Genomic DNA, 18,513 nt, shown 5'->3' with positions numbered 1-18,513 from the left:
TTTTTCTTTGCATATTAATATAAAATATACATTTTTTACAAAAATGGGATACAACATATACTTTTTGAAAATTTTCTTTCACTTCACGATATATAATGTACATCTTTTCATGCAAATGGGTGAGACCCATGATTGGAAAAGGGAAACTTCCAGCTTGTGGGTGGGGAAAACCCAATTTTATGCCAGTTACAAGTGAAACACCTAGAATAAAGCCACGCGAAAAGTTATGATTGAGATGGGGAAAGGTATATGAGAAGATACAACCTTCAGGTGGCAATACTTATATCAGGCAAAACAGAATTAAAGGCCGAACACATTAAATAGGATGAGGACGATTCCGTCTCGCCTTCCAGTGCATAACCATCAATTTGTTGTGTACTCTTTTCATTTCTTCCATCTCCTCTGCTACCTTTATCATCTCCTCATTGCTTAAATTTCTGCCGTGTGTGTCCCCTCTAAATTGCGGGCGAGAGCGAGCCAGCCTCTCTTTAAAGCTTCCTTCTTCTAGCTTATGTTTTCCCACTCCACAAGGAGGCTGCTCCATGGGAGGGCGCTCTTCAAAAAGGTCCCTTCCAGAAAGGTGCTCCTGAGGAGGGTGCTCCTCGGATACCAGCATCTCGGGAAGGAGCTCCTCGGGAAAGAACTCCTCCTCTGAGGACTGCTCCTTGGAAGATGGTTCCTCTGGAGACTGCTTTTTGGGAGAGTGCTCCACAGGAGGCTGCTCCTCATCCATCTTGGGTGCTCCCTGTGGCTGTTCTTCATGTTCTTTGCAGGATTTTTCCGTGTTCAGGACGGTCTGGACCTCTCCTGGCGGTTTGCTCTAGGAGTCCTCGAGGCGCACTGCTGTGACCTGCAGATCTGCAGACTTCCTTCTCCTCTTCCCCTCGACCAAAGGGCAGGAGGCAGACGGTGTCTGGACAGGCAAAAAGGACCAGGAGGGAGGGACTCGGGCAGACATAGGCTCCTGGTCACATGAGGGCTGCCCGTCACCGCCAAGCTCAGATCCTGTTACCTTCTTAATAGAGTTTTAAAATATTTTTTATTTTTATTTTTATTAGAGAGAGAACTCGTACAAGTGGGGGAGGAGAAGGAGAGAGAGAATATTAAGCAGGCTCCATGCTCAGTGCAGAGCCCAATGTGGGGCTCGATCTCATGACCCTGAGATCATGACCTGAGCCGAAATCAAGAATCGGTCACTTAACCGACTGAGCCACCCTATAGACTTTTTTTTAGAGCAGTTCTAGGTTTACAACAAAATTAAGAGGAAGGTACAGATTTCCTATATACCTTCTGCGCCACTATCTACATCTTTCACGGAAGTGGTACATTTGTTACAACTAATGAATCCACATTTAACACCATTGTAATCAGGCAGAGTCCATAGTTTGTTTTCTCTTGGTGTTCTACATTCTATGAGTTTGGACAAATGCATAATATAGAACAAAGTATTTTTACTGCCCTAAAGGTCCTCTGTGCTCTCCCTGTTCATCCTTACTGATCTTTAGTTTTGCCTTTTCCAAAATGTCCTATAGTAGTGTTTTCAAATTGGCTTCTTTCACTTAGTAATATGCATTTAAGCTTCCCTCGTGTCTTTTCATCACTTGATAGCTCATTTCTTTTTAGAGCTGAATAATATTCCATTGTCTAGATGTACCACAGTTTATTAATCCATTCACCTACTGAAGGGACATCTTGGTTTCTTCCAAGTTTTAGCAATTATGAATAAAGCTGCTGTAAGCATCTGTGTGCAGGTTTCTGTGTGAATATAAGTTTTTTTACTTTCTTTGGGTAAATACCAAGGTCGTGATTGCTGGATTGTGTGCTAAGAATATGTTTAGTTTTGTAAGAAGCCATCAAGCTGTCTTCCAAAGTGGCTGTACCATTTTGCAGGTAAAATGATTCTAGATTTTCTTATTCTTCCTTCCATCTCTTCCTCCTCTTTTAACTTTTTATTTTGAAATAGTTTGACTCACAGAAAGTTACAGTAGTTATTCTTGGTCCCTGAGTACCATTTACCAACATTTTATTCAATTTATCTTTTAATTCATTTCATTTTTCTTTACCTCATTGAGTTATAATGGCTCTAGCTCATCTCAGGATTGCCGTTTTTTTTGTCTTTTCCCCTGATAATGAGTCCCATTTTCCTTTTGGACCTTGTGTCAAGAAATTTTGGATTGTATCTTGTACATTGTTGTAGACACGCTGGATTCTGTTATACTCCTACAAACCTTGTTGATGCTTTTGTTTCAGTAGGCACTTAACTTTAACTCAAACTCTGCCTTACCTGAAGTGTGAGTAGAAGCTCTAATCTCAGTTCTTTGTAGCTTTTTTTTTCTTACTTCGTTATGGAAAATTTCAGACTTCTAGAAAAGTAGAGAAAACAGTGTAAGAAATCCCATGAACTCACTGCCTGTCTTCAACTCCTGCCTACTCATGGCTGGTATTGTTTCGTTGGAGCTCCCTACTCCTCTTCTCCTTCTCACTTATTATTTAGAACAAATCTCAGGCATTATATCATTTCATTTTTAAAATATTAGTATGTAAAAGATGAGAACTTTGTCTATCTATCTATCTATCTATCTATCTATCTATCAATCATCTATAGTAGGCTCCATGCCCAGTGTGAAGCCCAGCTTGGGGCTTGAACTCATGACCCTGAGATCAAGACCTGAGCTGAAATCAAGAGTCAGTCACTTAACTGACTGAGCCACGCAGGCGCCCCTAAAAGATGAGAACTTTAAAAAAATAACCACAGGGCACCTGGGTGGCTCAGTCGTTAAGTGTCTGCCTTCGGCTCAGGTCATGATCCCAGGGTTCTGGGATCGAGCCCCGCATCGGGCTCCCTGCTCTGTGGGAGGCCTGCTTCTCCCTCTCCCTCTCCACCTGCTTGTGTTCCCTCTCTTGCTGTGTCTCTTTCTGTCAAATAAATAAATAAAATATTAAAAATAAATAAATAACCACAAATTGGTATCCCTTATGAAACCTAGAAAATTGAACAGTAATTCCTTTTTGTCATTAATTATCTAGGTAGTATTTATATTACATTAAATTTTTGTTTGTTTGGAGTCAGTCCAATATATTGTTATTGCTTGATGAGTCTTCCTTTTTCTTTTCTTTTTTTTTGTCTTATTTTTCATTTCATAAACAGTTTACCATTCTCACTGTTTTTTTTCTGTAACTTCCCACAGTCTGGATTTTGCTGCATTCTTTTTTTTTTTTTTTAAGTTTTTATTTTAATCACCCGGTGCTCATCACAAATGCACTCCTTAATCCCTGTCACCTATTTCATCCATCCCCCCACCTGTCCACCTCCCCTATGGTAACCATCAGTTCTCTATAGTTAAGAGTCTGTTTCTTGGTTTGTGTCTCTCTCTTTTTTCTCACTTTGCTCATTTGTTTTGTTTCTTAAATTCCCCATATGAGTGAAATCATTGGTATTTGTCTTTCTCTGACTGACTTATTGCACTTAGCATTATACTCTGTAGCTCTATCCATGCAGTTGCAAATAGCAAGATCCATTCTTTTTTATGGCTGAATAATATTCCTCTGTGTGTGTGTGTGTGTACCACATCTTCTTTATCTGTTCATCAGTCAGTGGACTTTGGGCTACTTCCATAATTTGGCTATTGTAAATAATGCTGCTATAAATATAGGGTTGCATGTATGACTTTGAATTAGTGTTTTTATGTTCTTTGAGTAAATACCTAGTGGTGCAATTGCTGGGTCATAGGATAGTTCTATTTTTAACTATTTGAAAAACCTCTACATTGTTTTCCAGAGTGGCTGCACCAGTTTGCATTCCCATCAGTAGTACAAGAGGGTTTCCTTTCTCCACATTCTCTTCAACACTTCTTTTTTTTTTTTTTTTTTAAAGATTTTATTTATTTATTTGAGAGAGAGAGAATGAGAGACAGAGAGCATGAGAGGGAGGAGGGTCAGAGGGAGAAGCAGACTCCCTGCCGAGCAGGGAGCCCGATGCGGGACTCGATCCTGGGACTCCAGGATCATGACCTGAGCCGAAGGCAGTCGCTCAACCAACTGAGCCACCCAGGCGCCCCTCAACACTTCTTTTTGATTTTAACCATTCTGATAGGTGTGAGGTGATACCACACTGTAGTTTTGATTTACATTTCCCTGATAGGTGATGATGAGCATCTTTTCATGTATGTGTTGACCATTTGGATGTCTTCTTTGGAGAAATGTCTGTTCATATCTTTGCCCATTTTTAAGTTGGATTATTTATTTTCAGGGTGTTGAGGTTTAGTTTTAGATTTTTTTTTTTAAGATTTCTATATATTTTAGAGAGTGCACATGTGAGTGGGGTGAGGGGCGGAGGGGGAGGGAGAGGGACAAGCAGACTCCCCGCTGAGCACAGAGCCTGATGCAGGGCTGAACCCCATGACCCTGAGACCATGACCCAAGCTGAAATCAAGAGTTGGATGCCCAACCAACTGAGCCACCCAGGCACCCCTAAGGTTTTATTTTTAAGTAATCTCCGTAACCAGTGTAGGGCACAAACTCACAACCCCAGGATTAAGAGTAGCGTGCTCCATTGAATGAGCCAGCCAGTTGCCCCATGGGTGTTGAATTTTTGTTAAGTTCTTTATATATTTTGGTTACTAACCCTTTATCAGATACGTCATTTGCAAGTATCTTCTTCCATTCCAGAGATTGCTTTTTAGTTTTGTTGATTGTTTACTTTGCTATACAGAGTAGTCCCAATAGTTTTTGCTTTTGTTTCTCTTGCCTCAGGACATATATCTAGAAAGATGTTGTTACAGTTGATATCAGAGAAACTACTGCCTGTGTTCTCTTCTAGGATTTTTATGGTTTCAGGTCTCACATTTGGGTCTTTAATCCATTTTGAGTTTATTTTTGTGTGTATGGTGGAAGAAAGTGGGCCAGTTTCATTCTTTTGCATGTAGCTGTCCAGTTTTCCCAGCACCTTTTGTTGAAGATTCTTTTTCCCATTGCATATTCTTTCCTGCTTTGTCGAAGATTAATTGACCATATAAGTTGTGGCTTTATTTTCAGTTTTCTGTTTTGTGCCAGTACTATACTGTTTTGATTACTACTGCTTTGTGATATAACTTGAAGTTCATAATTGTGATGCCTCCAGCTTTGCTTTTCAAGATTGCTTTGGCTATTTTGGGCTTTTTTGTGGTTCCATACAAATTTTAGGATTGTCTGTTCTAGTTCTTTGAAAAATGCTGTTGGTATTTTGATAGAGACTGTATTAAATGTGTAGATTACTTCAGGTAGTATAGACATTTTAACAATATTTGTTATTCCAGTCCATGGGCATAGCATCTTTCCATTTCTTTGTGTCCTCTTCACTTTCTTTCATCAGTGTTTTATAGTTTTTAGAGTACTGGTCTTTCACCTCTTTGGGTAGGTTTATTCCTAGATATCTCATTATTTTTGGTCTAGTTGTAAATGGGATTATGTTCCTAATTTCTCTTTCTGCTGCTTCATTGGTGCATAGAAATGTAACATTTCTGTGCAATGATTTTGTTATCTGCAACTTTACTGAACTCATTTATCAGTTTTAGCTGTTTTTTGGTGGCGTCTTTTTGGGTTTTCTCTATATGATATCATGTCATCTGTAAATAGTGAAAGTTTTACTTCTTCCTTGCCAATTTGGATGCCTTTTATTTCTTTTTGTTGTCTCATTGCTGTGGCTAGGACTTCCAATACTGTGTTGAATAAAAGTGGTGAGAATGGCCGTCCTAGTTTTGTTCCTGACCATAGGGGAAAAGCTTTTTCCCCATTGAGGATGATGTTAGCTGTGGATTTTGTGTATATGTGGCCTTTATTATGTTGAGATCTGTTCTCTCTAGACCTACTTTGTTGAGGGTTTTTGTCATGAATGGTTGTTGTACTTTGTCATATCCATTTTTTCTGTCTATTGAAATGATCATGTGATTCTTATCCTTTCTCTGTATTGATGTGGCATATCACATTGATTGATACATAAATATTGAGCCACCCATGGAACCTGTGAATAAATCCCATTTGATTGTGGCAAATGATTGCTTTTTATTTTTAATTTTTTTAACTAAACTCTACCCCCTATGTGGAGTTTGAACTCGACCCTGAGATCAAGAGTCACATGCTCTTCTAGCTGAGCCAGCCAGGCACCCCATGGTGATTTTTTTTTTTTTTAATGTATTGTTGGATTCAGTTTGCTAGTATTTTGTTGAGGATATTTGCATATGTATTCATCAGAGATACTGACCTGTAGTTTTCTTTTTGTGTGTTGTCTGTTTGGTTTTGGTATCAGGGTAATGCTAGCCTCATGGAATATATTTGGAAGTTTTCCTTCCTTTTCTAGTTTTTTGAATCTTTGAGAAGAATAGGTATTAACTCTTCCTTATTTGATAGAATTTGCCTGTTAAGCCATCTGGTCCTGGACTTTTGGTTCTTGGGAGTGTTTTGATTACTGATTCAGTTTATTTGCTAGTAATTGGTCTTGTTCAAATTTTCTGTTTTCTTCCAGTTTCTCTTTCAGTAGTTTATATGTTTCTAGGTATTTATCCATTTCTCCTGGGTTGTTCAGTTTGTTGGTGTATATTTTATTATAATATTCTCTTACAGTTGTTTGTATTTCTGTGGTGTTGGTTGTTATTTCTCTTCTCTTACTTTGTTGATTCTATGTATTTGAGTCCTGTCTCTTTTTTTCTTGTTAAGTTTCGCTAGAGGTTAATCAATTTTATTGATTTTTTTCAAAGAACCAGCTCCTGATTTCATTGATCTGTTCGAATGTTTTTTAGTTTCTATTTCACTTCTTTCTTTCTTTTTTTTTTTTTTAAAGGTTTTATTTATTTGACAGAGAGACAGTGAGAGAGGGAACACGAGCAGGGGTAGTGGGAGAGGGAGAAGCAGGCCTCCCGCGGAGCAGGGAGCCTGATGCGGGGCTCGATCCCAGGACCCTGGGATCATGACCTGAGCCGAAGGCAGACGCTTAATGACTGAGCCACCCAGGCGCCCCTCTGTTTCACTTATTTCTGCTCTATATTATTTCCTTCCTTCTGCTGGTTTTAGGTTTGTTGGTTGTTCTTTTTCTAGCTCTTTGATGTGTATAAGGTAGGTTGTTTGAGATTTTTCTTGCTTCTCTGGTTAGGCTTGTATTGCTATAAATTTCTCTCTTAATACTGCTTTTGCTGCATCCTAAATGTTTTGAACTATTGTGTTTTCATTTTCATTTGTTTCTCTGTGCTTTTTATTTCTTCTTTTATTTCCTGGTTTGACCCATTCATTGTTCAGTAGCATATTATTTAACTTCCATGTATTTGTGGTCTCTCCAGATTTTCCTTGTGGTTGACTTCTGGTTTCATAGTGTTGCGGTCAGACAAGATGCACGGTATGACTAAAGTGTTTTTGAATTTGTTGAGGCTTGTTTTGTGGCCTAATATGTGATCTCTTCTGGAGAATGTTTCAAAAGAATGTGTATCCTGTTGCTTTAGGATGGAATGTTCTTGATATATCTGTTAAATCCATTTGGTTCATTAGGTGCGTGTGCCCCTTTGAGTCACTGTTTTTGTATTCTTTGGATAAATACCTGGTAGTGCAATTGCTGGGTCGTAGGGTAGTTCTATTTTTGATTTTCTGAGGAACCTCCACATAGCAGCTATATCCACAATAGCCAAAATATGGGAAGAGCCCAAATGTCCATTGATGGATGAATGGATAAAGAAGATGTGGCATGCGCGCGTGCATGCGCGCACACACACACACACACACACAGGAATATTACTCAGGCATCAGAAAGAACGTAATCTTGCCATTTGCAATGACAGGGATGGAACTAGAGCATACTATGCTAAGTGAAGTAAGTCAGTCAGAGAAAGACAAATACCATACAATTTCACTCAGTGGAATTTAAGAAACAAAACAGATGAACTTAGGGGAAGGGAAGGAAAAATAAAATAAAAAGAGAGAGGAAGGTAAACCATAGGAGACTCTTAACTATAGAGAACAAACTGAGGGGTGCTGGAGGGGAGTTGGGGGGGGATGGGTTAAATGGGCGATGGGCACTTGTTGTAATGAGCACTGGATATTATATGCAGGTGATGAATCACTAAATTCTACCCCTGAAACTAATACTACACCATATGTTAACTAACTTGAATTTAAATAAAAATCTTGAAAGGAAAAAAAAAATCCATCTGGTTCAGTGTGTCATTCAAAGCCATTGTTTCCTTGTTGATGTTCTGTTTAGGTGATCTGTCCATTGATGTAAGTGGGGTGTTCAAGTCCCCTACTATTATTGTATTATTATTGATTAGTTCCTTTATGTTTATTATTAACTGTTTTATGTATTTGGGTGCTTCTGTGTTGGGTACATGAATATTTACAATTATTATATTTTCTTGTTGGATTGTCCCCTTTATTATTATATAGTATCCTTCTTTGTGTCATTATAGTCTTTGTTTTAAAGTCTGTTTTGTCCAATATAAGTATTGCTCCTCTAGCTTTCTTTTGACATCCATTTGCATGATAAATGTTTCTTCATCCCCTCACTTTTTTTTTTTTTTTAAGATTTTATTTATTTATTTGAAACAGAGAGAGAACATGAGTTGGGGGGGGGCAGAGGGAGAGTGAGAAGCAGACTCCCTGTTGAGCAGAGAGCCCCACTCAGGGCTTGATCCCAGGACTCTGGGGTCATGACCTGAGCTGAAGGCAGATGCTTAACTGACTGAGCCACTCAGGCACCTCATTCCCTCACTTTCAGTGCAGATGTATTTAAGTCTAAATTGAGTCTCTTGTAGGCAGCATATAGATGGGTCTTGTTTTCTTATCCATTCTGTCACCCTGTCTTTCGATTGGGGTTTTAGTCCATTTACATTCAACGTAATTATTGATAGATATGTATTTATTGCCATTTTATTATTCGTTTTGTGTTTGTTTCTGAAAATTCTCTCTGATCCTTTCTTATCTTTCTCTCTTTCATGCTTTGCTGATTTTCTTCAGTGATATATTTGGATTTCTTTTTTTTTATTCTTTGCATATTTATTAGTGGTTTTGATTGGTGGTTTCCATTAGATTTGTATATAACATCTTCTGTATGTAGCAGTCTATTTTAAATTGATGGTTGTTTAAGTTTGAACCAATTTTCCTCCCCATGTTTTAGGTATATGGTGTCATATTTTACATCATTTTATTTTGAGAGCTCCTTGACTGATTTTTTATATAAATATTCATTTTTACTGTTTTTATGTTTCTACCTTCATACTGTCATTTTTGGTCTTTCCTTTCCATTCCCCTTTAATGTTACTTGCAGGACTGGTGTAGTAGTCATGAGCTCCTTTAGTTTTTGTTTGTCTGAGAAACTCTTTATCTCTCCTATTCTGAATGATAGCCTTGCTGGATAGAGTATTCCTGGCTGCAGGTTTTTCCCTTTCAGCACTTGGTATATATCATGCAACTCCTTTCTGGCTTGGAAAGTTTCTGGTGAAAAATCCTCTGATTGCCATATGGTGTTTCCTTTTTATGTAACTGTCTTCTTTTATTTCACTGCTTAGTATTTTTTCTTTTTTCTTTTTCCTTTTTTTTTAAAGATTTTATTTTTGAGTAGTCTCTACACCCAATGTGGGGCTCAAACCTACAACCCTGAGATTGAGTCACACACTCCACTGATTGAGCCAGACAGGCACCCCTTAAAATTTTTTCTCTCTTACTATATTTTGCCTTTTTTTTTTTTGAGACAGAATGAGATACAGAGAGCATGAGAGGGAGGAGGGTCAGAGGGAGAAGCAGACTCCCTGCCGAGCAGGGAGCCTGATGCGGGACTCGATCCTGGGACTCCAGGATCATGACCTGAGCTGAAGGCAGTCGCTTAACCAACTGAGCCACCCAGGCACCCTATTTTGCCATTTTAATTGCAGTATGTCTTGGTGTGAATCTGCTTTTATTGATTTTGTTGGGGGTTCTCTGTGCATCCTGGATCTGGATATCTGTTTCCTTCCCCAGATTTGGGAAGTTTTCAGCTATTATTTCTTCACATAAATTCTCTGTCCCTTTTTCTCTCTCTCCCCTTCTTCTTCTGGGACCCCCTGTAATACAAATTTTATGTTTGATGTTTTCACTGAGTTCCCTAAGTCTGTTCTCGTTTTGCATAATTCTTTTTTCTTGTTTTTGTTCAGTTTGATTACTTTCTATTACTCTTATCTTCTAGGTCATTAATTCATTCCTCTGCTTCTTCCAGCATGCTATTCCTTGCTTCAAGTGTGTTTCTCATTTAGTTTATTGAGCCATTTATCTCTGTTATGTTCTTTCTTTTTCTTTTTCTTTTTTTTTAAGATTTTATTAATTTGAGAGAGAGCATGCCTGTGCACATGAATGGGGGGAAGGGGCAGAGGGAGAAGCAGACTCCCTGCTGTGCAGGGAGCCTGATGCGGGTCTCGATCACAGGACTCTGAGATCATGACCCGAGCTGAAGGCAGCTGCTGCCTAACTGACTGAGCCACCCAGGCACCCCTCTGCTATCTTATTTCTTATCTCTGTGTTAATGGTCATTGATGTCCTCTACTCTTTTCTCAAGTCCAGTGAGTATCCTTATGATCATTGCTTTAAATCCTCCATCAGGCATGTTACTTACATCTGTTTTGCTTAGATCTCCAGCCATGGCCTTGTTTTGTTCTTTAATTTGGGACAAATTCCTCTGTCCTCACATTTTGTCTAAGTCTCTGTGCCTGTTTCTGTGTGCTAGGAAAGTCTGCTACGTCTCCTGTTCTTGAGGGTAATGATTTAATGAAGAAGAGGTCCTGTAGTGCCCTGCAGTGTAGCATCCTCTGTTCCCCAGGGCCTGCGCTTCTGGGAGTGTGTCCAATGTGTGCTTCATGCACTCTGCTGTTGTGTCCTGGCTGCTTTATGCTTCAGGCCAGTTGTCTGCAGATGCTCTCTTTGTCTTTTTGTCTTTTGTGGACAGTGTTTGGTTCCTGGCCTGAAAGTGGTGTGCCCTGGTCTGCTTGTGAAATGACACCTGTCACCACCGCCACCAGAGTTGAGACCCCACTATACTCCAGGGTTGGGAGATGTGTTGTGAGCAGGGATTTGGGCTGGTCTTTCAGGGAAGGGGGCTCACCATGCTGGGACTGAGGCAATATGACTGGGAAGGGTAGTTTTTCCAGAGTGTGAGGGGGCAGGGCTTGTTCTAAGCAAGTTAGGTAGCAAGTGTGGGTGCTGTGCTGTTTCCCGCTTGTGGCTGTGTTTATGCTGAGGGGTGAGGGAGGGAAATGGTGCTGGCCAGTTCCTTTGTTTCTGGAGGGGTCTCTCTGTCAGTGCTGCTTCTCTGGGACACAGTCTGAGATGAGCAACTAACTTCCCCATTATGTGCTCCAGGTACTCTTTGGATCACTGTTTTCCATGCTGCATGTCTCTGGGCTGTTTGCCCTGCCTTTTCTCCAAGAGCAGCCCCAGTGTCCTTTGAGCTCTCCCAGAGCCAAGTACACTGACCTTTAAAACTCTAGGCTTTAAGCCCTGCTGGTTAGAAGAACTCATGAAATTTGGGCCCTCTTGCTTTCCAAGCCAGTTGCTCTGGCGGTTTGTCTTCCCTGTGCACTCCCCTCTCTTATCTGTTTCTCACCCTTCTCCACAACCACAGTCCTCTCTCCTCCTCAACATCCATGATTCGTTTCTCTTCCAAAGTGCGTCTCTGCATTTCCTACCTTCTTTGATGTGACTTCTTTTCTACTTTTAGTTGTGGAGTATGTTCTGCCAGTCTTCAGGTGTATTTAGGATAATTTGATAGTTATCTATTTGTATTTGTGGGATGAGACCAGCCTAGGGTCCTCCTACTTCACCTCCATCTTCCCCTCAATGTGGACCTTGCTGCATTCTTATGGTATTATGTAAATATTCTTCTAAGTTGTTAATTAAAATTACAGGCTTGAACAGATTTAGGTTCATTATGTATTCTTTTTTGGCAAGACTGCTTTGTAAGTGGGAGATACATTATGCCTAATTATCCAGTTATGTTTTTAAACCTTCAGTTAGAACTTTTAATAAATTTTCATTATGTTTGGATGTTTATCAGTTGTTTTAGTTTAGCATTTTTTTTGAAAATCTGGAACTTTTCATTCATTAATTACCTGTTAAATATGAGCTAATATAAGCTTTTCATGCATATAAGCTGTTTCATGCATAAAGTTATAAATGTATATTCTGTACTTTTAAGTCACTCTGCCATGCCATTGGAAATCTTACTGTATATAACATCTATCCATTTTTCTTTGTGTTTAGTCATAGATCCATCTAACTGTATTGTTCAGCACCGTTTTTTTCAACTGTCTACAAGTTATCTTCCACAGTTCTGTTAATTTTTTTGCTGTATTAAGATATGAGTGTCCTTGGCATTCATTTTATTTATTTAAGAAATTGATTTATTTCCTATTTAACACACACCAGATGTTAGTGGTTACCACTCCTTATTCAAGGGTTGCATTTAGTGATGTGCCAGTAAATATTTAAGAAGAGGCTCTGGTGGGGGTGGGGGGAGGGCCCTTATTGGCAGTATTTGCTAATTTCCAAGGTGTAAACACTCCTGCTGTGGCTGGTTTCAGATTATCTAGGTGATGCCACTGAATGCAGAGGTAGGAATAGATGTGCATCATCAGCTCTAGTTAGTAATTCTCCTATTCCACCACCACTGTGATAGCTGAAGCACTTACTTTGTGCTATCTTAGTAAAAGTGTAAGCGGGGGCGCCTGGGTGGCTCAGTCGTTAAGCGTCTGCCTTTGGCTCAGGTCATGATCCCAGGGTTCTGGGATCAAGCCCCACATCGGGCTCCCTGCTCAGCGGGAAGCCTGCTTCTCCCTCTCCCACTCCCCCTGCTTGTGTTCCCTCTCTTGCTGTCTCTCTCTGTCATATAAATAAATAATCTTTAAAAAAAATTAAATTTAAAAAAAAGTAAAAGTGTAAGCATTTTATTTGAATTAACATAACTCTATAGGTTACTGTTCCCATTTTATAGATAAGACCCAGATTAAGTAATTTACTAAAGTAATAGAACAAGATTTGAATCCAGATTTTGTTTCTTCATAGTCCTTGCTCTTTTTTTTTTTTTTTTTAAAGATTTATTTATTTGACACAGAGAGAGAGCACAAGCAGGGGGAGTGGCAGGGAGAGGGAGAAGCAGCCTCCCCGCTGAGCAGGGAGTCCAATGCGGGGCTCAATCCCAGGACCCTGGGATCATGACCTGAGCTGAAAGCAGATGCTTAACCAACTGAGCCACCCAGGCACCCCACCCCAGTCCTTGCTCTTTCAAAGATCAAAAATGTAAAGAATCAAGTTAGTCACAAGTGGTAAGGAAAAAAATGGCAGAGGTTCTAAAGGGAAGTACCAGAACGTAGCTGTTCTCTATAAGCCAAGGAGAAAATTCTGGCCTTCAGGAAACTTTTTTTTTAAGATTTTATTTACTTATTTTTTTTTTTTTGAGAGAGAGAGAGTGCAAGCTGGGGAGGAGCAGAGGGAGAGGGACAAGCAGTCTTTGCGCTGAGTGCAGAGCCTGACACAGGACTCGATCTCATGACCTGGAGATCATGGCCTGAGCCGAAATCACGAGTCAGATGCTTAACTGACTGAGCCACCCAGATGCCCCAGGAAATTTTTAAAAATATACAGATCTTCCTTGACTTATGATGCGGTTACAGCCTGATACACCCATTCTAAGTTGAAAATATTTTAAGTCAGAAATGAATTTAATACACTTAAACTACTGAACATCATAGCTTAGTCTAGCCTACCTTAAACATGCTCAGAACACTTAAACAGTAGCTTACAGTTGGGCAAAGTCATCTAACACAAAGCCTATTTTATAATGAAGGGTTGACTCTCTGATGTAATTTATTGACTACTGTAGTGAAAGTGCGAACAGAATGGTTGTATGGGTACAGAATGATATAAGTGTTAGTTGTTTGTCCTTGTGATTTTGTGGTTGACTGAGAGCTGCCACTGTCCATTATCACAAGACAATATCTTAGTGCATTATCTGTAGCCCAGGAAAAGATCAAAATTGGAAGTATGGTTTCTAGAATGTGTATTACTTCTGCACCATCATGAAGTTGAAAAACTATAAGGCAAACCATAGTTAAGTTGGAGGCCATCTAGTATTAGTGTAGATAAAAATAGCTTCTTTAAGGAATTACTCTGGTTTGCAAAAGCAGATCACTTGGACCAGTATAAGTCTAGAGTGATACCCAGGATCAGACTTTGCCTCTAGAACTTTACATGTGACTGTGGCTACTGTATTGGACAGCATAGATATTGGACAGTGATGCTCTAGAGTGAAGCCTACCCATGGTCAGTCATGCTTACTCTTTTTGTTATGTTCCTGAACTTCTGCCAGAATAATACTTCTTCATGTTTTCCCTTTGACCCTGACTTTGGTGGCCCTCAGCCAGGGTAACTACCTTATTTTCCACTTATATACTGTTGTATCCAGATCCAAATGCCAAAATTAGTAATTGCTCATTTCTTTCTTTCTCTCTCTCTCTCTCTCTCTCTCTTTTTTTTTTTTTTTTTAAGTAAACTCTACGTCCAGTGTGGGGCTCAAACTCACAAACCTGAATCGCATGCTCTAGTGACTGAGCCCAGCCAGGTGCCCCAGTAATGACTCATTTCTTATCTTCTTCATTATAAGGAAAAATTTTTAATGTTTAAGAAGATTAACAAATGGGGGCGCCTGGGTGGCTCAGTCGTTAAGTGTCTGCCTTCGGCTCAGGTCATGATCCCAGGGTCCTGGGATCGAGCCCCGCATCAGGCTTGCTGCTCAGCGGGAAGCCTGCTTCTCCCTCTCCCACTCCCCCTGCTTGTGTTCCCTCTCTCGCTGTGTCTCTCTCTCTCTCTCTCTGTCAAATAAACAAAAATCTTAAAAAAAAAAAAAGGATTAACAAATGTAACCTAAAACATTTATACATTTTAAAATTAGGCATTAAATACAATATTCTTATTTCTTTTTATTAAATAATTAAGGAGGAGAAAGTTCAGGCCATGCCAGTCCATCTCAGGAGCCTGGTGGATGTTCAAATCAGAGACCTCCGGAGGACCTCACTGTCAGAGTGGAAAGGTTTGCTCTTATTTTTGCAAATAGTATTTTTAAAATAGAGAGTGGTTTTCAGTTACTTAATTAATTTGAATAAAAGTTAAAATTACACAAATGAAGTTTCAGAATCTTGGGTTGAAATTTTTTATTTCCTGGCCAACTTATTTGTATCCATAAAAACTATATTCTACAAATAAAGTTGGGTATCTGAAGTCATCAGTCACCTTTAGGTCTGATCAGCCTAAGAATCTCTTTCACTGGTTTTTGGTACATGTGTGTTTCTCTCCATCACTTCTGCTTTTAACTCTCTATGCCATAGGATAGTAAGTTCCAGGTGGGAAGAACTTCAGCTACTTTTATGACTGTACTGAGCCTTGGTTTTGCATAAGTGGGTGTCTGTTAAATGTCATGTGTTATTAGTTGGTGTAATAATCAGATACAGATTTCTGACTTTCTGTGGTTTGTAGTTTAGTATTTTTAATAACAGAAATTACCAAATTAGAGTCCTTTATAGTGTGATTCTTTTTTTTTTTTTTAAAGATTTTATTTGACACAGACACAGCAAGAGAGGGAATACAAGCAGAAGGAGTGGGAGAGGGAGAAGCAGGGAGCCCGATGCAGGGCTCGATCCCAGGACTCTGGGATCATGACCCGAGCTGAAGGCAGATGCTTAAGGACTGAGCCACCCAGGCGCCCCTATAGTATGATTCTGAAGTTACATGAATTGTAAATGGATAAAGCAGGAATATTTTTTGATCCTGACCTAAAACAACTTAGTGTTATATGGAAGTTAAAATTCCTTAGACTTGAGTTTCTTGTCCACGCAGATGCTATGGGGAAACAAGTTTCAGAATGACTACTGACATTGGGCATTTGGGTTTGCTCATGACTGAGAATCAGCTTTATTTCAGCAAAACCTAGATTCTGATGGTTCTTTGTAGGAGTCACGGCAGGGCCAAGATCTTGAGCTAAAAAGGATAGATTTGCTCACGGTGGTGAGAAGAGGTAGAAGGCTCAAAGAATATTAGCAGGGAACCAAAGTTCACCCAGTGGTTCATCCTCTTTGTTTCATTCTGTTTTGCTAACACCAAGTCCCATCACTGGGCATCTTTATTTGCACCACCTTGGGGGGAAGTGACAAAAGGTCAGAAAAGGATTTGGAGACTTGGTGGGAATGAGAAGACACACAGCAGATATCCCTTCATTGTAGGGTGGGCTTACGTGCTATTTAATTGCAGTGTGAAAGGGGAGTTTCTCTTGTTTCATAATAGCTTCCAACCAGGTCCCCCTTCCATTCTTAAGTAAGAGCGTGTCTGCCCCTGTCTGCCTATATGGTTTATCTGCCTATGGTTTATGCTATAAACAAATATACCATCTTTAATTAAAAGAAACTACGCTGGTGTATATGTGTTATATATAGTATATTGAGTCAGATAAAGACAGTTTAAGACATAGAAGAAAACATTTATATTAATATCTATGAAAGGGAAATTAAGGGATTTTTTCTTTGCTTTCTTCTGAGGTTGCCAAACTGTCTTCATTGAGCATTGTTACTTTTATAATCGCATATCAGGATAGAGTGGGTCTACAAGTTGTTTGAGATCCTTAAACTGAAAAAAACTTCAAAGCACTCTTGGAGATACATACATGTATATTTTTTTAAACCATATACTGTTAGAACCCGTTACATGAAATGTATGTGGGCTAGGGCCTTTTAAAAAAGGACACTAGTGTTAAAATTGGATGAAATGTTGGCATACTTACAAATGGAACAGTTTTCATTGGGAAGTAACTGTTCTCTGTTTAAACAACTTTTGAAAAATCCAGGTCATATAATTAAACCATAAAAGCATTTCAGATTGTTGTTGAGATTAATTCATCAGACTCAGCTAACCAGTAAAGCCTAGGTGCTAATATAGATTATTTCCTACACTGTGGTCCTGTATTTTATTCATCTGAGTTGTAACCTATTAGGAGTTTTGTTTCTTTTATGGAATTGGATTCACTGACAATGACAACTAAAAAAAATAGCCTATATAATATTCCTATCCCAAATGGCATCTTAGCTCATCATTTTACCCTTCGGGTGGCCTTCATCTCCATCATCCCTTGTCATAGACTCTGTAGTGCTTTTATGCCGTTGACTTACCCATCTTCTTTTTTTTTTTTTTTTTTTAAGATTTTATTTATTTGACAGAGAGACATAGTGAGAGGGGGAACACAAGCAGGGGGAGTAGGAGAGGGAGAAGCAGGCTTCCTGCGGAGCAGGGAGCCCGATGTAGGACTTGATCCCAGAACCCGGGGATCACGACCTGAGCTGAAGGCAGACGCTTAACGACTGAGCCACCCAGGTGCCCCGACTTACCCATCTTCTGCAGGTTATTCAGCTCTGAAACCCTAATGTACTGCTAGTTTTCCCTGGCCCATAGAACTGAGCTGCAGTGCTTTTTCGCAGCCCAGATAAATGTGACACATCAAATACCTATGGTGTAATCTGATACTTATAGAATTTTGTAATACTAAGCTCTGTGAAGCAAAATATATATACATTTTTCTCTAACTTTGAATATATTTTAAAATTTCTGTCCTACAGATTAAAAATTCAGCCTTGGGCGCCTAGGTGGCTCAGTCGTTAAGTGTCTGCCTTCAGGTCAGGTCATGATCCCGGGGTCCTGGGATCGAGCCCCGCATCGGGCTCCCTGCTCGGAGGGAAGCCTGCTTCTCCCTCTCCCACTCCCCTTGCTTGTGTTCCTCTCTCGCTGTGTCTCTCTCTGTCAAATAAATAAAATCTTTAAAAATGGTAATAATAAAAAAATAAAAACTCAGCCTTAAAATTTGGCAGGTTGGATTATTAAATATAGGATTCTCATCATCCTCTCAAGCCATAACATGTGTTTCCAGAGACCAAGTTTCTGGAAAACTAAGTACTTCCCACTAGATCTTAGGCTTTTTTCTCATCTGGCTTCAAGGAGATGGAGTTTTGTTAGGTGAAAAGGTGACTACATCAAATTGATGTCAGCTCAGAAACTCATCCTATCCCATACATATTAAGAAAAAAATCTGGGGCGCCTGGGTGGCTCAGTTGGTTGAGCGTCTGCCTTCGGTTTGGGTCGTGATCTCAGGATCCTGGCATCAAGCCCTGCATCGGGCTCCCTGCTCAGCGGAGAGCTTGCTTCTCTCTCTCCCTCTGCTGCTCCCCTTGCTTGTGCCCTCTCTCTGTCAAATAAATAAAGTCTTAAAAAAAAAGAAAAACTGTCTTAAAGGGAAGTAAACTTGATTTTTTAAGAAACAGATTGATGATTTGTAATTGTGAGATCTCAGTTTTTCTTAATATTAATTAAAACGTATACAATTTTATTTTCAAAGCTAAAAGATGTGAAACTTGAATCTTTTTTTTTTTTTTTTTTTAATAATGTCTATGCCCAACGGTGGGGCTCGAACTCACGACCCTGAGATCAAGAGTTGTATGC

General features: G+C 39.6%; 2 protein-coding genes across 2 annotated transcripts in view; one reads left to right on the top strand and one right to left on the bottom strand.

Moving 5' to 3' along the window:
* The window catches only part of UBXN4 (UBX domain protein 4), a 59,333-nt gene that overhangs the window by 15,252 nt on the left and 25,568 nt on the right, over positions 1 to 18,513 (top strand). The window contains exon 6 of the mRNA XM_035008133.1: positions 14,974 to 15,067. Within this exon, the coding sequence (XP_034864024.1) occupies positions 14,974 to 15,067 (94 nt within the window). The remainder of the gene's footprint in view (positions 1 to 14,973; positions 15,068 to 18,513) is intronic.
* Positions 317 to 10,627, bottom strand: LOC118012607 (transcription elongation factor A protein-like 1). Its single transcript, XM_035008314.1, has 2 exons — positions 10,601 to 10,627; positions 317 to 820 (listed from the first exon to the last, which is right to left on the bottom strand). Exons 1-2 carry the CDS (start codon positions 10,625 to 10,627, stop codon positions 317 to 319), a joined length of 531 nt encoding a protein of 176 aa, XP_034864205.1.

The sequence above is a fragment of the Mirounga leonina genome, unplaced genomic scaffold (assembly GCF_011800145.1).
Source record: "Mirounga leonina isolate KUSES-001 unplaced genomic scaffold, KU_Mleo_1.0 Mir_151, whole genome shotgun sequence".
Lineage (NCBI taxonomy): Eukaryota > Metazoa > Chordata > Mammalia > Carnivora > Phocidae > Mirounga > Mirounga leonina.
The sequence above is the reverse complement of the archived record's forward strand: the minus strand, read 5'-3'. Positions and strand labels throughout refer to the sequence as shown.